This window comes from Talaromyces marneffei, chromosome 3 (assembly GCF_009556855.1).
Source record: "Talaromyces marneffei chromosome 3, complete sequence".
NCBI classification, from domain to species: Eukaryota; Fungi; Ascomycota; class Eurotiomycetes; order Eurotiales; family Trichocomaceae; genus Talaromyces; species Talaromyces marneffei.
Window position 1 is genome coordinate 1,994,867 of NC_072350.1, and position 19,574 is coordinate 2,014,440.

Consider the following 19,574-nt stretch of genomic DNA (forward strand, 5'->3'; position numbering starts at 1 on the left):
CAGGTCAAAGTCGCCAAGCATGTGAGTACAAGTGTAAGTAAGTTTCTAAAGCTTCCGGGGAAAGCTCCATCTCAAATACCAGAGTCAAAATTCAAATAGCTCCCACTTCTTTCTCACGACAGTAAGTTCCACAATGGCTCCACTCCCAGATCATTCGAATACGACGTGATGGCTTTTTGAAGTCAAGTCAAAAGCATCCATATGATATGATTGATTAAAAAGTGGATTCAAGATTGTACATTGTACGAGTGACTAAGAATGACACGGCGTTATCTTGAATTGTGATACGTGTAACGTTTCAATCCAAGTATGTTTAATTACGTATATCCCGGTATTAACCAGCAAACCGGCCCGGCTGGAACCGCTGACAAGCGAGGGCAACCTTTCCGTTGCTGTATGGTATTGTTGTATCGTTGTAATGAGATCGTATTGACGATCCTGTTATAACGGCATCGAATCAAATCACTTGCATCTGACCTTGCTTCAATGAGGCAAGAGTCACGCCTTTTGAGCTTTGATCTGGATTATCTAATGGAAATGGTCTAGTTAGTTAACTAGTTCGTTAACTATTTCAGCCTGAGATCTACGAGTTTACCAAGATCATGAGGCTGATACTGACGTCCTCCCCCGTGCGGAAACGAATGCCGTTGGTGATGGATGGTAGGGGCTAAGGGTCTTTGTTGGTACTTGGTATCTCGTCTGCGGGGAATGGATGTTTCTAAACCTTCTTTGTCTTTAAGCATTGGGAGCTACACTCTTTCTTCGGTGTTCTGAGTCAAAGCTCTTCTTTTCTGTCATAAAGACATCTTGAAGTGCGGAGTATGAATTCAGGAAACAATGAACGAACGCTAACCAGATCGGGCAAGTCACCATCAAGGCCTAATCAAGATAAGCGGGAAGTAGCCAAATGGAACTGGCCAATCGCAGCCTCTCCAGCCGAAACGATAGGCCTAATCGGGCATTAGTGAGCTTTCTAGCTTCTGTCAGCCCGCCCACCCATGTTGATGAACTAACTACACCGATCGATTTCACTTCCTGAAACCCAACATATGATCATTATTACTCGTACATCTTACGGCGACACGTCTGCCTTCTTGATATCGTCTGAGCATTGTTTCTTGCATTGTTTGCTTGCCAATTAAATGACTTCTTGATACCAACACAAAGCATCCTTTGAATCATTGATAGCACGGGGATTATTCCGATCTGTATTGAGTTCCTATTTCGATATTCCCCCCCCCATAACTATCCCACAGTCACTGCCTTCATCGTCGACATCTGGAAGTTCAGAAATCATGATTTGTCGCTTATGCATGCAATACTAGAATATTGAGTGAAATACTCTGCGATAATCTACGATTCGACCTTTACGCAGCATCCATATCCCGTTCCCGGGGAGATGGATGGACTACTTGGTTATCCACGCCGTACGTTGATTTCGTTTTTTTATCGAGCCATTGTATGAAGCTATATGCATGGCATTGCTCTAACATCGAGTGCAGAACCAATCTTATCACAACCACCAGATGCAGTACAAAGGCTCTTACCACGCCTGTCGCAGGACAGCTTGCATCAATTAGAGCGCAATGCAAAGGAGCCGATTGCAGCTCATAAAGCATCGAGGGTCCGAAACTGGGTCCAAGATCTAGGCAACCCAACATTTGGTGCTACGGACAGACCATCTCAGGATAACTTTCGTCGGTCTACAGAAGGTACTACTCAATCAGCGGGCCGAAGTGATCAACCTACCATTAATGGCTATACAGTAAGTTGATCATGAGATCCTTGCGATTTCAGATTGCTCTCGAGTATGTCTCACTTATCTCTCGATTAGCGCTAACATCGAACTTAGTTTGTTCAACGCCCATCATTTTTGGGCCCCATCACTACTGGGCATGCTACAACATCACTTCCTGATCCTCGCTCACCTGTGATAGGTCTTACAGAGCCATCTAACAAACGACTCAAATTGTCCAACCACAGTCGTCCATCCAGCCAGGGTCTAGACACGAGAGTACAGTCCTCCTACAATAGCTCGATATCCCGGACTGTGCCAGCACCCCAGCCATTAAACAGAAGCAACTCTACAAGTAGGCTTTCACAGCCAGCTACAACTCCAACGATTACTTTGCCAAAATTACCGAACCCAGTTCCTGCAAAGACTTTACCTCAGAAAGACTCAATCATCGATCTCACTGATGATCAAAAAGCAAAAGGCCCGCAAAAGGAAGACGTGTTCAAAATAAAGATACAAGACGTTTTCCCAGACATTTGCGAGGGCTATATCAAGACTCTGTACGCCAAATACGATATCAAAAATCGGACTGGGCAATCATTCCTCGTGGCAGTTCAAGATGCCCTTGACGAAATTCTTGCAAAGTCATCCTATCCTAAACAGGTCTCAAGGAAGCGGAAGCGGGATGAAAATATCGACAGGAATGACCTGCAAAGAATTCGAGAAGATGAGGTATTTTATTTTCCAGTTGCGTAAGTATACATGATTCTGAAACTTGCCTGTCGAGTGGCCTCTCACTAATCCGTGAATCAGCTACAAATTGCTCGTTAAATCTTATACATCTGTACCCCATACAACTATTAAGAATCTGTTGACGCAATACAAAACCTTTCTCAAAGCATACGTAGCTCTTCATTACTTGGGTCGTCCCGCATCAGATGCAAGTGAATACTGGAGACGCTTGCACAGTGCTAAAGACAAATATCCACCACGCTTTGCTGCGGTACTGGATCACGAGTTACGGGAAGCGAAAAAAGTTATTGCAGAGAAAGAAGGTACGTCTGTCTCATCTTGACAGATTTATTTATGATAAACAGTGATACTGATGAACTTTTAGGTGCCGATAAGAAGAAAGAAGAAGACGCGATTGAAAAGATCATTGAGGAAGAACATCGACTAGCCGGAACCTTGGTGGAATGTCAATGTTGCTTTGCCGAAGTGCTTCCAGACCGCACTGTACCATGTGATGGAGACGAGATCCATTTATTTTGCAACTCCTGTGTCAAGCATAAAGCCGAGGTACAGGTGGGACTGATGCAATATGAACTAAAATGTTTCGACACCAGTGGATGTCAAGCCGGATTCAGCATCAAATTGGTTAGGAAAGTAATCGGTGACAAGTTGATGAAGCGGTTGGAGGACTTGCAACAACAAGACGAAATTGCAAAAGCGAGTATCGATGGCCTTGAAGAGTGCCCGTTCTGTGAATTCAAGGCAATCTGTCCTCCGGTTGAACAGAACAAGGAATTTACTTGTCTAAACTCGGATTGCGAAAAAGTCAGCTGCCGCCTCTGCAAGGAAGATACGCATATTCCGCAAACTTGCGAGGAAGCGAAAAAGGAACGTGGTCTTGAAGTGCGTCACACCGTTGAGGAAGCGATGACCGCGGCGTTGATTCGTAAATGCCCCAAGTGCGGATTGTCGATTGTTAAAGAAGATGGTTGTAATAAGTTGAGATGCCGATGCGGTGCTCTTATCTGTGATGTATGTAAGAAGGACATCTCGAAAGAAGGGTACATGCACTTCCAAGTCGGCACAAGTACTTGTAATCTTCATGAAGGCGACACGGGTCTCAGGCGACGAATGAATGAAGTCATGCAGGCTGAAAAGGCTGCAATGGCGGAGGTATTGGCTCAGGACGACAAACTAGATCCCGAGATGTTGCGTGTTACATCGAAGCCGGAGGAGAGTGTGAACCAGCAAGTTCCGGCTCAGCGTGGAATGCCTGTTAATGTGAATCGACCCCGACCCCAGATGCCGCCAATGCCCCAGATGCTCCAGATGCCACCCATGCCTCGGGTGCCACCAATGCCTCAGGTGCCTCAGTTTCATTTGCTAAATGTAGCCCAGATCCGTCAAGTGCCTCAGATACCTCAGGTACATCGAGCACCTCCGGCCGCAAGACCTACAGTTCCTCGAGCGGCCCCAATGCCCGAGTTTCCTCAAATACCCAGGTTGGCTCTAGCACCTGGGTTACCCTTGGAACCTGGGTTACCTCAATTGCTTCTGTTCCATGGTGCGCCTGAAGTGCTTACAACGCCAATGCGCACAATGTCCCAGACACAAGCACGACAAGCACCACGGACTGGAACACCTACAATGCCTACAGCTCGACTTTTGACAAATCCGGCAACAGCCACACAGCCACAGAGATCCGTTACCACTACTGCATTACGGACTACAACACCCGCAATCCCTATGGCTCGACTTCCAACAACTCAACAACGACAAACATCCACCGTCGCTACCGCTACTGCATCAATCTTGACACCGATACGACGACAGCCCTACGGACAAGCACCATCACAACCACGCCAACTGCAGGCGATACCACCACCGCTACAACGCACCAATTCCACGCCGATTCCGCAACTCCGTCAGCAACCACCTCAGCAACCACATCAACATCATCACTTTCTTCGACGACGAAGTGGTAATCACTAGCCTAGCCGTGATCTCTCATATTCCCTTCTCTTCCTTCCATGGTTTTGACAAATCTCAGCTAATCATAACGACCATCTTTCGTAACGACCTGATACCCCTGATATATATATTTTTTTCTTATCCTCTTAATTACTTCTGTTTGCATTTAGATCGGATCATATCATACTAGGCTGGCATCTCTTTCTCCCTTTTTTGGTTCTCTCTTGTCTTTTTTACCCCGTCACTTTTGGCTAGCAGGTTCTCTTCCTTTACCATGATTGAGTGAATGTATCGCATACCGGGCTATTCAGTTCTTGGACCCGACTGATCATTTGGAATATAAAGCGCTTCTAAGTTAGAGAAGGTTCAATTTTTCTTGACTTTTTTGGGAAATATGAATATTGGATACCAATCTCATTGTCCGTTTATCTTCTTTTCCTATGTAATCATGATTTCGCCCACAGCAAAGCAAAAAAATAAAAATAAATAAAAGCAATGATATGCGCCAAAAACAGTCAGATGAAAAGTCATACATCGAAGCAAACAAGAAAGAAGAAAAGAGTCGAGAAAAAAAGGATGCATTTGTTTCATATAATATGTCACATTTTGCCATTGATACTTTGATTTGCAGTACAATGGAGCAAATGGAGGGATGATGATGTAATGAAACAAATGAGATGCTCGCATTTTCTTGCTGGGATATATGATAGAAAGAGAGAAAATGGGTCATTTAATCCAATGATCCATAGAAGAGAGTCATATGAAATGAAGCAAAAACCAAAATGACAATCATTAATGCGCCCGCCCCTTTCCAGTCTATGATGATTTGATGGATGATGATATGAAAAGGAGTCACAAAGTAATGTATAGAAGTAAAAATGGAAAAGGTCGTGGGTGTCTTCCCTTCCCGTCCTTTCCCTTGCCCTGCCGGCCTTTCCATGAGCCGTGTTTGTAATTTGAGTCTGCAAGTGCTTCTGTGTTGTTGACCGAACCTATCTGTCCGGCTGGTATTCTGCAGTGACCGTCTCAAAGTGGATATGTGTGCGGTCGCTTCGCACATCACCGTCGGCGAGTCAAGTCCGTGTATGTTGATACATCGAACCAGGATAAAAGAACAAAATAATGTTTACAAGAAAAGATAAATTTGAATAGCGGGAGATTTACCCAACTAAAGAAGCCGTTCGTCGAACTTTTGCCTGGCTTCTTCAACCCATAACTCTAAACGAAGCTCACCAGCCTCCACTCGTCGTACTGGCACGGTTTTGGCCCGTCCGTTGATCTTCGGTATCGCGGGTTGTTGGGAATAACTGCCTAATTTGCTGACCGAAAACGGAGCGGTACATGATCGAACATGCACCTGACCCGGCTCAGCGACAATCCAAGTCTGCTCCTCTTTCGTGGTACCGGCTGGTGGAAGAGCGTCTTCCCGCACTTCAATACACACAGTGAAACCAAATTCGTCGTCACGCGGTAACGGCGTTAAGCGCGCGCAGGCAGACGCCAGTCTAGCCAAACAAGCACGGAATTGTGCCTCGAGATCTATCGTCTGTGCCGTCGGGGGTGGTCTTGTGGCATCTTCTTTATTCCGTTCCTCGAACGTGGTGTAGATCTCCCCCACGGGCACGTGCGGGAAGCCTGATAGGTCGAATGCATACCGCTCCATTGGCTGATTTGTGCGAACAGAAGAAATAATCACCGTGACAGCGGTGATTGTGCCTTTGAGAATTTCACTTTCAACGGCGAGGCATACATCGCTAATGTAGTCACATACCTTCGGATGACGTGATTGCCGTACCGGGTAGTTGTATGCTCGGACTGGGAGGAACGTCGCTCGCGGATAGACCGATCGAAGGAATAATATTTGATGCATGGCAACACCGAGAAAATTCGTAAACGAGGCAGCAATAGCAGCCTGGGTGTTGGGTAGGCCTTTGGCGGCGCTGATCGGAGCGGTAGCCGTAGCCGCGGTCATTGTATTTATGGTGTTCATGGTGTTTATCGCATTCATAGTGTTCACCGAAGTGCTGCTTTCACTGGTCATAGCCATGGGTGGAGATTTGGAGAGAAATTCTCGTTTGTTCAAGTTATCAAAGGAGATTGGTTATCGAATCTCGTGGTCGTCGTGGTAGAGTAGCTTCGGAAGGAATCTGTCTGGTCTTCCCCTCGACGGCTAATCATTTCTCTGTATCCGTCAATGAAACAGTAATCCACGACTAGAGACACAGCCGTAGTCAGAGCAAGCAATGCATAAATAAAACCGATGCAACCCAGGAGCAGAGAATGGAGATGAGTTGTAAGCTTTCCGCAGCGATAGGTCAGGTCGGCGTATTATTAAACGTAGTAATTCTCAGAGTAACGGGCCGTTGTTGATGTTGTTGATGTTCTAGGAAGCCGACAGAAGGAAGCGACCGAAGTGTTATTATCGAGTGAGAGATAAGCGGCGCGTATTTCTCAGAAATAACAAGAGGGAATAGAAGATGATGAACAATAAGAAAACAAAAAAGACTATTATAGAATAGAACAGAAAAAGAAAACAAGTAACGGTGGTGACAAAACCTCGGATTATAACTTAAATGACGTCCTTATCAGAGACTAGCAGGGGAGAGGAGTTTCCTTTCCCGATGCAGATAGTACCTTCCTTTTTGTACTCCGTATTATATCGCCCAGTGAGCTGTCACTTGTGCCCTATGTACCTCACCAGCACGAGTCAACAATGGGTGTGGGAGATGGAGATAAGGGTAAGGTATGTCCCAGAAGTGGATGAATGGGAGTACCTGGGCAAGCAGTAATGCGAAGATCAGAAGGGTGATCGAGAGGGACGGAGGGAGAAAGAATGGAGAAGAGGGAAAGGGAAGAAGAGAGGGTGAGGAAGAGAGAGAGAGAGAGAGAGCGAGTGAGTGAGTGAGAGTGAGGGGAGAGCGCGAGTACTCTGTACGGTAAGGACCAACGGTGTAGGTACATTATTACGGCAACAGTAGGAGAACCGTCACGTGTTTGCGTCATACAGTCACGGTATTAGTTAGTTACAGTTATACGCTTTACTGTGGTCATCATGTATTGTGTAATAAGATGGCGAAATCGAACAACAACTACATCGAATTGCTATTATTATTAGTAGTAATATTGCTGCTGCATATGAAAGAACGAATGCTGATTACTGGTCAAGATGCTGGATTAATTAATAATAGGCCAATCGCAGACTTTTTCTGAGCAGAAATTTCTACACACGAAGTACGTACACCGTGCTCCGTCCAGCAACAGAAACAGCTCCACACAACAGTCCTTAGCCAAGCTGCTGTTTCCGAAGCATGCTGTCCATGTCGATCATCGGTGATGTGCGCTTGTGAGTTGCTCGTAAATTAATGATCATGACTAAGATCGTTCCTGTGATATCGGTCAACCTCAAAAATAGTCGAAAAGAGCACTGGGAATTATTTCCATGACGGTTTTGTCCATAACCGAATACTTACTACAGTAGCACCACGTACGCTGGTCAATACGTAGTACGTAAGCTGAGGCAAAACAGCCGCATCATTATCGATAGGAGATTAATCTGCGCTCTTTGAGACGGTCCTTACCTATTAGGCTAGTGGCTATCAGCCAGAATCATTCTAAAGTATCTAAACCACCTTCACGACACGCTAACACTGGACGGATCCTCGGGACTGCTCCGGCGGTATTGTTGATATTGATAGTGGCTTGCTTAGTACTAACTATCAGTGGTATCACTGTATGTATCTGGTACGTATTATTCATTTGAGTTTCAAGGGTAGCGGTAAACTGAGTAAGAAGAAACACATTCGGTGTGAAATGGCTGATGCATCCTGAATCATGTCAACCTTACGAGTCGCCATCCGACCCTCCGCGTCTTCACAGTAAGCAATGTTATTCATTGCCTTGCCATCGCTTGACACAGCGACTTCAACTAGTGCGCAGATGAGGGAAGAAAAAAAAGAAAAAGGCAAAAACCCCACGACAAGCTCATGATCCATAACATGGGTATGTATCGGCCTCCGTACTCGGCAGGGGAATTGGTTAATTAGCATATCAGAGAAGAGGTCAAGTGAGTCCTGAGGGCTGAGCCATCCACTCAGATTGGCAAATGGCACTGGTTGCTGACGATCCTAGCCCCTCCGGTCGAGCGCCGTCGAAGAGCCCCGCTACAGCAGCGTCATAGGGTGCTTTCGCTGCATATCGTGCAATTCGCCTGCAACGTCCCTGTGGGCTGCGTATGTACTGTACTCAACGATTAGTAAATTGTTAACTTGTAACTACTCAACTGACAACTGGCGTTGAGCGTACGGTAACCCCAATCCTCCGCAATACGTGCAGTTCTCCAAAAACCAGGAACTTGGGAAACTAGCAGTGACTAGCTAGCTGCTGATAAGAATCGTCTGTTGAATCGTCCGTGGTAGGGAAAAAACCCGCCGCCCCGCCGTAGCGAACTAACAACGCAGCGATTTTGCCTTTGTGGACATGCATGACTTTGATAGTCATTACACTTCATGGGACGAATGTGCTCAGCTTTCCATACTGGATCAATTTATTGTTGTCTCAGAGTAGAATGCCATCGCCAACGAAGATAGCTGCATTAAATATGGGATAGAGGGCAGGTTGGTAGGGGAAGGGAAGGTCAGGTCAGGAAGGAACACCCTAACTATCGCAAAAACTTACCGCCTGTTTGTAACGTTATTTTGTACTTTGTATTTTGTATTTTGTAATCGGTATTTCTGATTTCGGTGTCTTATCTGTGTATCGTTCGTTGTATTATCGTTGTATGGATGTATCGAGGGGTTAATGTTATCGCTACTTTCATCATCTCTCTGCTTTGACTGCTAGACTCAAGAGCCTCCCTCCATATCAACAAGAAATCTATGCACAAGGGGATTGGCGGTATCATACACACAAAGAACGAAGAGCAGGCGGAAAACACGCCAAATCTGTATTATATACGCGCCATGCAAAATGCACGCTCCACCCCGGTAAAAGTCGTTGCTTACTCCTAACTCGTTAGTGGGGGAAATAATTATCATCAACCCTCCGATATATCACCTCACATCTCTACGAGATACGCTGATTAGGGTGTTGACACTCCTCGCCTTGCTCTTTCTTTTGTTTTTCTCCTTGTCCTACCCTCCTCTCACGACACGCAGTCAGGAGACGAACTGCTCTCATCCACAATGGAGCAGGAGCTCCTCCAGCTGCTCGCAGCGACCCAGTCCCCCGCAGCACCGACTCGCCAATCCGCAGAGCTACAACTGCTGCAGCTCTACTCCAACGAGGCCTTCCCGCTGTCTCTCGCGACAATTGCTGCCCACGACTCCGTTGATGCTGCACTTCGCCAGTCCGCCATCTCCGTGCTTCGAACCTTTATTGTAGCATCATGGTCGCCCCTCCTCGACGAGTTCAAAGGCCGCGTCTGGGTGAACGACGCGAACAAAGCAAATTTGCGTAACGCCCTCCTCAATCTCGCGACTACCGCAGAGACAAACCGCAGGATCAAAGCCGCCGCAAGTTATGCTGTCAGTAAGATTGCCGCCGCCGACTTTCCCGAAGAATGGCCGGAGCTTCTTCCATCATTACTTCATATTATCAACGACCCCAACAGCAGCGATGGGGCTCTTCATGGCGCATTGAAGGTTTTGCTAGATTTGGTGGACACGGGCTTCAGCGAAGAACAATTCTTCAGTATTGCCCGAGACTTGGTGTCGACTCTCTTCACCGTTGCGACCAATGAATCGCGAAAAACAATTATCCGAGCCCTCGCTATCTCCGTCTTCCGGTCATGTTTTGATACCTTAGAAATGGTCCTTGAGCAGCACAAGGCTGCTGTTAAGCAGTTCATGGACGAAGCACTGAGTGGATGGTCGCCATTTTTCTTGTCGGTTATGAAGCTGCCCTTGCCACAGCGCCCAACGGAGGAGGAAGAGTCAAAGGATACCGAAGTTCCGTCCCAATGGAGAGGAGTCATTGCATTGAAATTGCAAGCAGTCAAGGTGGGCTTTCTCCATACATTACAACAAGCCGGTTGCTAATATAATCATCATCTAGACGGTTATGAAAATCCGTATGGTCTTCCCTACGCTATTGACGACACAGAGCCCACAGCTGTTCACCACCCTTTGGGAAGAATTGTCAAACATCCAGGGCCACTACTTTGAAATGTTTGTACAGGACGAGCGACAGGGAAGACTTGAAGATACGGATGGTTTACCTTACACACTTGACTTCCTCGTACTAGAAGAGATCGATTTGATGCAGGCCTTGATTAAGGCTCCTCCTGTAAAGGCCGAGTTGCAGGCACAGCTACAAAACGCCAATGAAGCGGCAACAACTTCTGGGTGGCTTCCTGAGATTATCAAGCTAGCCGCGACTTATGCCCAAATCACCACAGAGGAGGAGGGTATTTGGGAAATCGATGTCAACCTCTTCTTGTCGGAAGAAACGTCCGTAACGGCTAACTACACGCCGAGAACTTGTGGAGGTGATTTAATAATCAAGCTCGGGGAATGGTTGAAAGTCACAGTCGTTCAGGCATTGGTTGTTTATATCAACAATCTCTTCGCCGACGCCTCCTCAACGTACGTTTTTCTTCTTCTTTGTTATATCGTGAATTTTGCTGACTTGAAATTCAGGTGGAAAACCCGAGAGGCTGCATTGTTCATTCTCAATCAGCTGCTTCGAGACTTCAACGAGGTCGAGCAGCAAATCCCATTGGATGTGGCCTCCAGCTTCACGAACAGTATCCAATTTGCTCTCCAGAATGAGCAAGATTACCTACGTGCCCGAGGATATTTAGTCGCAGGTGTCCTTGCTCAAACGGCCGGTGCAGACTTTCAACCGATCGCAGCCAGCTACCTGGAAGCCACGATGAAAGCTATATCGCAGGATTCTTCAGAAGTTGTCCAGGTTGCCTGCATCCGAGTCTTGCAAGATCTGCTGCCGGCTCTTCCATCCTCAACCACACAGCCCATGCAAATACCAATAATCAGCTCAATATCCGAGTTCATAGCAGCCCATGATCTGAGAGAGGGCACCGATAATGATGATCTCAAGGTAACACTGGCGGAAACACTTCGTGACACTATTATGATTGAACCTAAAGTGGTCCTGGACTCTCCTGCCTTGGATGTGCTCTTCAATGTGGCCAGTAACGGAGCGGAAAATTTCCATCTGGTCATGGTGGTCACCGAGACGTTTGAGGATATTGTGCAATACGTATCACAACAGGGCGCAGATGCTTATGTTCGATTGTGCGAGAAGGTGCTTCCATCATTGACAGGCGCTATTGATGTTGGCAACATTACGGAAGAGGGCGCACTCACTGTTCTGGCAGCTGACTTGCTACGAGCCTTGGCGGATCATGGCTCAGAGCCTTTACCAAACGGATTCGTTGCGACCGTGATGCCAAAGTTGAGCCGGCTTTTACTTGAAGGCAACGATAGCGAACTCGTTCGCGCTGCCACGCTAGCAGTATGCCACATCTTGTCTCATGACTTCAACCAGTTTCTTGCTTGGCGCGAACCGCAGTCTGGCAAGGATGCTATTGAAACGGTGCTGTTGATTATCGACCATCTTTTGAGCCCCAACATTGATGACGTCGCTGCCGCAGAGGTGGGCTCACTGGCTGCTGTGTTGGTTGAGAAGGCAGGTTCTGAGAAACTTGGTCCTTACCTGCCGCAGTTGCTTCAAGCTGTGGCACAGCGTCTAGCTACAGCTCAACAAGCTCAGTTTATTCAGAGTTTAATTCTTGTTTTTGCACGCCTGACTTTGATTAGCGCTCGAGAAGTTATTGACTTTTTGGCACAACTTAATCTTGATGGACAGAGTGGACTCAACGTCGTGTTGAGCAAGTGGTTAGAGAACTCGGTCAACTTTGCAGGGTATGATGAAATCAAACAGAACATTATCGCTCTATGCAAGCTATACAATCTGGAAGACCCTCGTGTGGCACAGGTTCAGGTCAAGGGCGACCTCATCATTCAAGAGACTGGGCGGATCAAGACGCGATCCCAGGCCCGTCAAAACCCCGATCAATTCACGACTGTGTCGGCCAATTTAAAGATTGTGAAGGTTCTTGTGGAGGAACTGGCAGGAGCTTCTGGCAACAAGGAGATCGACGCAGCAACGGCTGCAGCACTTGAAGAAGCAGACAGCGAGGATGATGAGTGGGAAGACCTGCCCAGCAATACATTGGATCTTGGGCTGGGAGTCACAAAACAAGAATTGATGTCATTCGGCGAAGGAGGCACAGAGGGCTCCTTTGCCGTTCGGAAGCGCGATGACGAGACCCAAGCACTTTTGTTACAGTTTTTCCAAGAGGTGTCCGCTAAACCTGGATTCCAGGAACTATTTGCGGCCCTAACGCCTGCCGAACAGGACAAGCTGAGGAGCTTGGGTTAGTTTGAAAGACTTGAAGAAAATAGATGATACCTTGGAGGTACGTAGTTAAACTTTACGATGTGACGCCGAAGAAAGACCGTAAAAGAGCTATTAGCCGAATGAAATAGATTATGCTTCCATGCCTTGCGTAATAAATAACTATACATGCCAGTACGTATAAAATACCAACATTACAATACGGTCAGTGATATTGACGCTAATTTTCGTATTATTAATGTTAACTTCCAAGGATCGAAGTAATTGGGCCTACGTGGAACATATGTATGTATGCTGAATTGTCCGTCTTCACAATCCATATGGTGGTTCTAGAACTCTTGCAATCGCGCATTGAGCGTTGATCATCGATCGTTGATCATCGAGTGTTGATTTCTATGAAATACGTAACTTCGGCGCTAAAATCGACGTGAATTTTAATCCCGAAGATAGATAGATACTACTTCGTTTTAACTTCATGGCCTTCGATCGAAGAACCATCATCTATTTATCAAAGTGTCCCTAGGTACAGACCTAGTGCGAAACCTATCAATTGATGCATCACATTGCAAATATCGCACTGCGCTGCGCTGCATGACATTCACACACACTTCTCGATCTCGTGTTCGTCAATAAGATCGACCTCGTCACGTCATTCGCTACTTTCTTTATATACCATTCAGTTACGACCTATGCACCGATCATATATTTCTTTGCACGCGAGGGATCCTCTATCAATGTGACTTCTCATGTGTGCGTGCGCATACATACGTCTTGCTAGATGGAATCGACGGGCAATAAGTCTAGTACAAGTACTACAAATAACCGGCTGCAACGATCATGTAGTAAATGTCGAGTTCGGAAGATCAAGGTATTTATTCAAATAACTCTTTCCCCTCACATGAGGGCTTGGTGGAACATTTCTGATGGAAGAATAGTGTGACCGTAAAAATCCCTGCACTTCATGCATACTCCGCGGCTGCAAGGAGCAATGCGAATATGCCAGGACAGATGAGGACCGATATCATATTGGCCAAGCCAAGGAGATTGAGGATTTGAGAAAGGAACTGAATAGGCTTAAGAGGAGGTTGGAGGATGGGGAGCAACAGCCGCAAACGCATTCACAGTCGCAGTCATATGGCTCCGGAGCAGGGAGCGAAACTACCGAAGCTGCAGTGACAGAGAGGCCTAGTAAAAGAAGAATTGTTGAAAATGGAAATATCGCTGAATTATGGAATCCGACTGCTACTACAGCTGTTGCTGGAATGCCTTACAGTGGGAATATTTCGTTCAGTGAACCGGAGATGGTCCAACAGAATTATTGTATTCCCACAGGGAAACATCAGCCATATCAGCAATATTATGCAGACAACAACAACAACAACAACAACAACAACAACAACAACAACAATCCCATTATAAAAACGGATCATCACAACACTAGCCCACCGCAATACAACCTCAGCCAAATTCAACAACACCCTCAACCCGACTTTTGGCGCGGGAAACAAAAACAGCTCGAAACAATCTACAAAATCGTCTGCGACTGCAACGAGTATTGGGTTCCTTCCATCATCGATATTGTTCGGACTAGTATGTCGCCCGAAGATGCGATTGTGTCTATCAGGCATCTGTTGAGGAGTGGGAGCAGCAGCCACAGCAATATCTATAGTCATAGCAACAGCAATAGCAGCAATGATGGAGGTGCCGTCCCAGCGAGAAGCACGACTACGACTGCATCTAATTCACGATCGCCAGACTCGACATCGTCGATAGTACCTGTGGAGATGGACTCTGTGCCTTATAGTCGTGAAGGATGTGATATGAGATTTGGGAGGCATTTGTCGCCGATAGATCAATCTCGTTCTTCGGGCGAGGGGTGATTTATATATATTTAAACATATATGTGTACATTCGTGAATATACTGTGATTATATATTTGAAAGGTTGTTAACCCTCCAGGGAATATCCTACATCCTCCCCTCTTCCCATAGCAATCAAATTCCCCCTCATCCTCTCTGCCCGCTCACTGATATACGACAAATCCGCATCATCCCTGTCAATCCACATCCCGACACTATGCTGCAATACAGCAGTAGCTCTGACCTTAGCCCGATCAGCAACTTGAATATCTCCATCGACTGCGCTGGTCTTCTCTTTCAACCCGACACTTCCATGCAACGTTAGCCTAGTCTCTTCCCCACCCTCAGGCTTGGGTTTATACACCCCTCTGTGCAAAATATTCGAATCATAAAACACCGCATCACCCGGCTCAAGTTTCACCATTACTTGACCCGGTAAGTACGCTTCATACGGATCAGCATTTCGTTCTGTTTCTGTTCGTATCCGTCGATGTGAGCCCGGGATGACTATCAGAGACGTATCAGGACACAAGGCGAGATTGTATTGTGCGTGTGACTGACGACCCTGGGGACTTTTAGATTTGAGGAGTCGTAGTTCTTCTTCAGGGGTGACTGTGGGTGGGATGTCGTCGCGGTGCCAGCGGAGTTCGAATTCTTTTTGTTCGGGGGCGACGAGGAGGTTGAAGAGTTCCATTACTAGGGGTTCTTCTTCCTGTTGTCGCTTTTCTGCAGACTTTACCCCTAGTAATTCCTCAACTATACACAGGACCTTGTCTGAGAAGTAAAGTTTTGCGAACTCTCCACGACCACTCATATCCGGATGCAATAGATGTTGAACGCCCCATATCCCGCCCTCAGAAGCAGGCGGAACATCTTTTGGCCATGGGGGGAATTGTTTTGGTACTGTACGAAAGTAAGGCCATTGACCGGCCCTTGTAAGACTTGTAGCTTTTGTTGCTGCTTCACGAAGGGTGTTGATTTCTGGGGTTGATAGGAGAGATGGGATTATGACGAAACCGTCGCTTTGGAGACGGTTTAGATATGGCGATGTCTCGTTGTCCGTGGTCATGATTGATCTGCCTTTCAACAATCCTCGTATTATATGCTGGATACAAGGGACAATGTGTACGAACTCAAGAAGATACTCCAAGCCGAGGTGTCTGTGTAGGTAGTATTGAGCATTGACCGCCCCACTAGTTATGTTTATCAGACCATGTGAGGCTCGACACTTAGGTATCAACAGAGGCTGAATGTTATGTTACCTTAGCTTGTTGGCCGTATAATCTGGTGACTATCATGCCATTCTGTTTCATTGACGATGATTTCAAGTCTGCATACTCTGTCAAGTCAGTGAGTGTATATAAACGTGGCCTCAGTCTTGGACTACGTCATCGACAGACTCGGCTCTTTGTTTACTTCTCTCTCCTTCAGCGGGCATCAGCCTCTTCTCTTCCCATCTTCATGGTTTCCCTTTCTTCTGTCACCTAATTTGTTTCTCTAGAATAAATATTCAATTCAATTCATTCATTGTGGCTGGTGCAGCGCCTCTCAGTCCTATTCCAATAGTTGCATCATATCACCACGCTTTCTTCTTGGCGGAGGGGTAGGTACCAGTCAGTACTCGACAAACATGCCCAAAAAAAAAGAGCTGAAACTATAACCACACACAGCCACATCCCAACCTTTTCATTTCTTTTTCCTCCTCCTTTTATTGACTCGTCTCGCTCGCTTTGTATCTTCTATTCTCCTCGCTCGGTATTCGTACATCATCAGAATCATGGCGTTGGGTGCTTTCAAGAGCAGTTCGACGACTGCGTTCGTCTTTGTTGTGCTGTTGATGCTTATCGTTCTGCCCGGTAAAGCTGAAGCATTTGGTGCTGGAAGTAAGCTTTTAACTCTGTGTTCTATCTAGCTGGGCACTGACAATGTAGACATCGCTTCTATATCCACCATCGAAGGCAAGAATTGGCGTCATGGAGATATTGAGGACACCATTCAAGCTCTTGCTTTCATTCGTGGTCATAAATGGACCTCGGCCATGATTAAGCGTGTCTACTTTGGCAATTGGCTGCGAGATTAGTGAGTCTGCAATAAACTTGATCAGTAAACCGTCAAGCTTTGTGCATTTGACTGATACAGAATTCTTACTAGCTCTCAAGCTATGGATGTTGGCACACTGAAGAATCTGCAAGCTGACACTATCCGGGTTCTTGTCTGGATCCTCTCTTTCATGACATTTGGCTATGCAACAGGGGAGTTTGAAGTTACTTCTGACAGACTCGGTGTTTATCGCCCGGAAGAGCACATTGAGTGAGTTCTCTTCTCTCCTTTTCGTTCCACATCCCACGACTTAAGGCTAATGGTCGACTAGCAATCCCAAAGATTACGCCGATAACAACGACGCTAGACAATATGACAAGCGCCTACGCCCGCCCGTCCGCCAAATTGAGTTAGACATTGACCCCGAAACTGGAATGAAGAATTACATTGCCAACGAAAAAGGCGACTGGGCCACAAGCGCCGCATACATCAAATACAGTATCTCTCGAAGTATTCACTACGGCAGACTATACACAAACGGCGGTAATAACAAAGGCAAAGAAGAGGATCTCTTCGAAGCCCTTAGGTGTCTGGGTCAAGGCCTCCATACCCTAGAAGACTTCGGCGCTCATTCCAATTACTGTGAACTCGTTCTCCGAGAAATGGGGTTCCACAACGTCTTTCCCCATGTCGGTGTTGCTACAGAGATCAACCTCCGTGGAAAACGCGTCTTCCCTCTTGTGACGGGCACATTTGGAATGGTGGATTTCTTCCACTCTGTTCTCGGCGAGGCAAACGATCATTTCACCCAATCCGAACTCAATGAAGCTGATAATACTCTGCTTGGAGCTGAGTCAAATACACAGTCCCCAGCTATCAACGCGTTGACAGGACTTCTGGGCAAGGTCCCCGGTACAAAGGAGCTTATTACGGAAGCCGAAGAGTTGCAGCGACGATCGAACATGCAGGCTGAGGCCAATCGTAACCGACATGTGCATACTGGGTATGCTACTTCTCGAGGAGTGGATGGCTATTCCACTCAAAGCTCTGAGCGGAGTAGAGATCCTAGTGATGATTACCAGTCAAGCCACTATGGACAAAGAGTGCCTAGAGGTGATGACTATGGGTCTGGTCAGTATCAGCAGACCCGAGCCGCTGCAGGTGGCTATCAATCAAGTCAACCAAGCGGAGTATCAGGTTTGCCGGATATCGACCCTCAAAAAACCGTTGAGCAGATCTACCCTATTCTCGAATTCAGGGACAAAGTCGTGCGACGCATCAGCTCGATTGTCGAGAAGATTCCTGGTTTGGAATCGCTTATTGACAAGATCACCGAAACAGTGACGCTATTTGTCTTTTCACTTCTAGCGCCCTTTATTCGTCCTCTTATCAATGTGGCCTCCAAGTCCCTGCAAACAGGCTCGATGGGAGTCATTGAATCCTCAGGAAAACATCAATACGAAGTCTGGGACGATCCTCACTGCACGGATCCCACCCATTCCATGCTGTCCAAGGACCACTTTGCCAACATGCTCAACCAGCCAGCCGGCCAAGTTGCTGCTGCTATTTTGAAATACGTCGTCCCCCGTGTTGTGCATGCATGGGAACACATCGATACCCCTGTTGACCAAGTCACCCATGATTGTCTGAGAGTCTTCCATCACCCCGCTGCCAGAGATATGCATAATGAAGCCCACAGCACGATGTTCAAGGCAGTTGAGAGCTGGGTTCACTCTAGATCTGACCGTGGTCATAATTTGAACGATCTGCTCAGCGCCCAGAGCGTCAGAGCAGGAAAGAATTTGACCAAAGAGGCCGCTACTACTGGCGGTGGTCACGGTCATTCCCATGGCGGCGGTGGGTTTCCTGCTGTCAGCGGTGGTCTCTTTGGAGCTGGTGCTGCCTCTTCACATCAACAGCATGGACAGAACCAACAGCAACAGCATTCCTCCTCAGGAGCTCCATGGGAAGAACTATCGAAGCTGAACATTAACATTCCTGGAATGTCTGAAGTCGCCAATGTTGCTAATAAACTCGGAGGGTTCTCAAAATTCCTGTCAAGTACTGGTCTGACTCGCGACGCTCCTGAAGAGACGCCGGTACCAAGCCATAACACAGGGTACGAACCACCGCAACAATCATATCAATATGAGCAGCCGCAGCATCAGCAGTATCAACATCAGCAATCGGAGTATCCTCGGAACCAACAATACTCAGCACCGCCACCCCCACCTTCAATTGGGAATGAGAGGTATGAACAATATGGACAAGGAGGTGGCTACTATCAGCCATCAGAGACTAGAGCTTATGACCAGGATCAGGGGTATCGTGAGCACCGAGAGCATCGAGACCATGAAGACCAGGAGAATCGCCATGGTCATGGACACGGCCGTCACAATGACTATTAGACTGCACCATACTTCTAGCTAGAATGTAGGTCTTGAGACTCGAGACACGGTGCAATTATAATCAAACACTATTTTTATTTGCTATAATCTAACTAAGCACCCTTCCCCATCTTACGGCACTATACAAGAGTGACGGGACTTGACTACCTAACTTGTAGAGACTCGGTAGATTTTTATTAGCACTTTTAAGCAAGAATTCGCTAAATTTTTTAAATCTTATGATATTCGTCCCTATGCACTCGTGGATTCAATATTTACGTAGGAAAAGAGGTCAATCATTTCGTGGTAGTTTTTTGTTTCATTTCATTTCGCTATCAAAAACAACGTATGACGGACCTCGATGTAGTTGCAAGTAGCAGATACATTGATACAAGGAATATATGATGTGATATGACATGTCACATTATTTGATTTCGTAAGTAAAGGATTCAGCAATCACACAATCAAGGG

General features: G+C 46.6%; 6 protein-coding genes across 6 annotated transcripts; 4 read left to right on the forward strand and 2 right to left on the reverse strand.

The window, feature by feature from the left end:
- Positions 1-1,399: 1,399 nt before the first annotated feature.
- Positions 1,400-4,459, forward strand: EYB26_004475 (uncharacterized protein; the record flags this gene model as incomplete). The annotated part of the gene is made up of 5 exons (XM_054263766.1): positions 1,400-1,427; positions 1,503-1,765; positions 1,853-2,487; positions 2,549-2,790; positions 2,853-4,459. 5 exons carry the CDS (start codon positions 1,400-1,402, stop codon positions 4,457-4,459), a joined length of 2,775 nt encoding a protein of 924 aa, XP_054119741.1.
- Positions 4,460-5,606: 1,147 nt separating this feature from the next.
- EYB26_004476 (uncharacterized protein) lies at positions 5,607-6,428 on the reverse strand (the record flags this gene model as incomplete). The annotated part of the gene is made up of 1 exon (XM_054263767.1): positions 5,607-6,428. One exon carries the CDS (start codon positions 6,426-6,428, stop codon positions 5,607-5,609), a length of 822 nt encoding a protein of 273 aa, XP_054119742.1.
- Positions 6,429-9,618: 3,190 nt separating this feature from the next.
- Positions 9,619-12,841, forward strand: EYB26_004477 (uncharacterized protein; the record flags this gene model as incomplete). The annotated part of the gene is made up of 3 exons (XM_054263768.1): positions 9,619-10,434; positions 10,490-11,019; positions 11,074-12,841. 3 exons carry the CDS (start codon positions 9,619-9,621, stop codon positions 12,839-12,841), a joined length of 3,114 nt encoding a protein of 1,037 aa, XP_054119743.1.
- Positions 12,842-13,595: 754 nt separating this feature from the next.
- On the forward strand, positions 13,596-14,697 carry EYB26_004478 (uncharacterized protein; the record flags this gene model as incomplete). The annotated part of the gene is made up of 2 exons (XM_054263769.1): positions 13,596-13,685; positions 13,753-14,697. The coding sequence occupies 2 exons, from the start codon at positions 13,596-13,598 to the stop codon at positions 14,695-14,697; spliced, it is 1,035 nt and encodes a 344-aa protein (XP_054119744.1).
- Positions 14,698-14,764: 67 nt separating this feature from the next.
- On the reverse strand, positions 14,765-15,745 carry EYB26_004479 (uncharacterized protein; the record flags this gene model as incomplete). The annotated part of the gene is made up of 1 exon (XM_054263770.1): positions 14,765-15,745. The coding sequence occupies one exon, from the start codon at positions 15,743-15,745 to the stop codon at positions 14,765-14,767; it is 981 nt and encodes a 326-aa protein (XP_054119745.1).
- A 708-nt stretch (positions 15,746-16,453) lies between these two features.
- On the forward strand, positions 16,454-19,146 carry EYB26_004480 (uncharacterized protein; the record flags this gene model as incomplete). The annotated part of the gene is made up of 5 exons (XM_054263771.1): positions 16,454-16,559; positions 16,608-16,755; positions 16,828-16,986; positions 17,048-18,967; positions 19,038-19,146. 5 exons carry the CDS (start codon positions 16,454-16,456, stop codon positions 19,144-19,146), a joined length of 2,442 nt encoding a protein of 813 aa, XP_054119746.1.
- Positions 19,147-19,574: the final 428 nt, after the last annotated feature.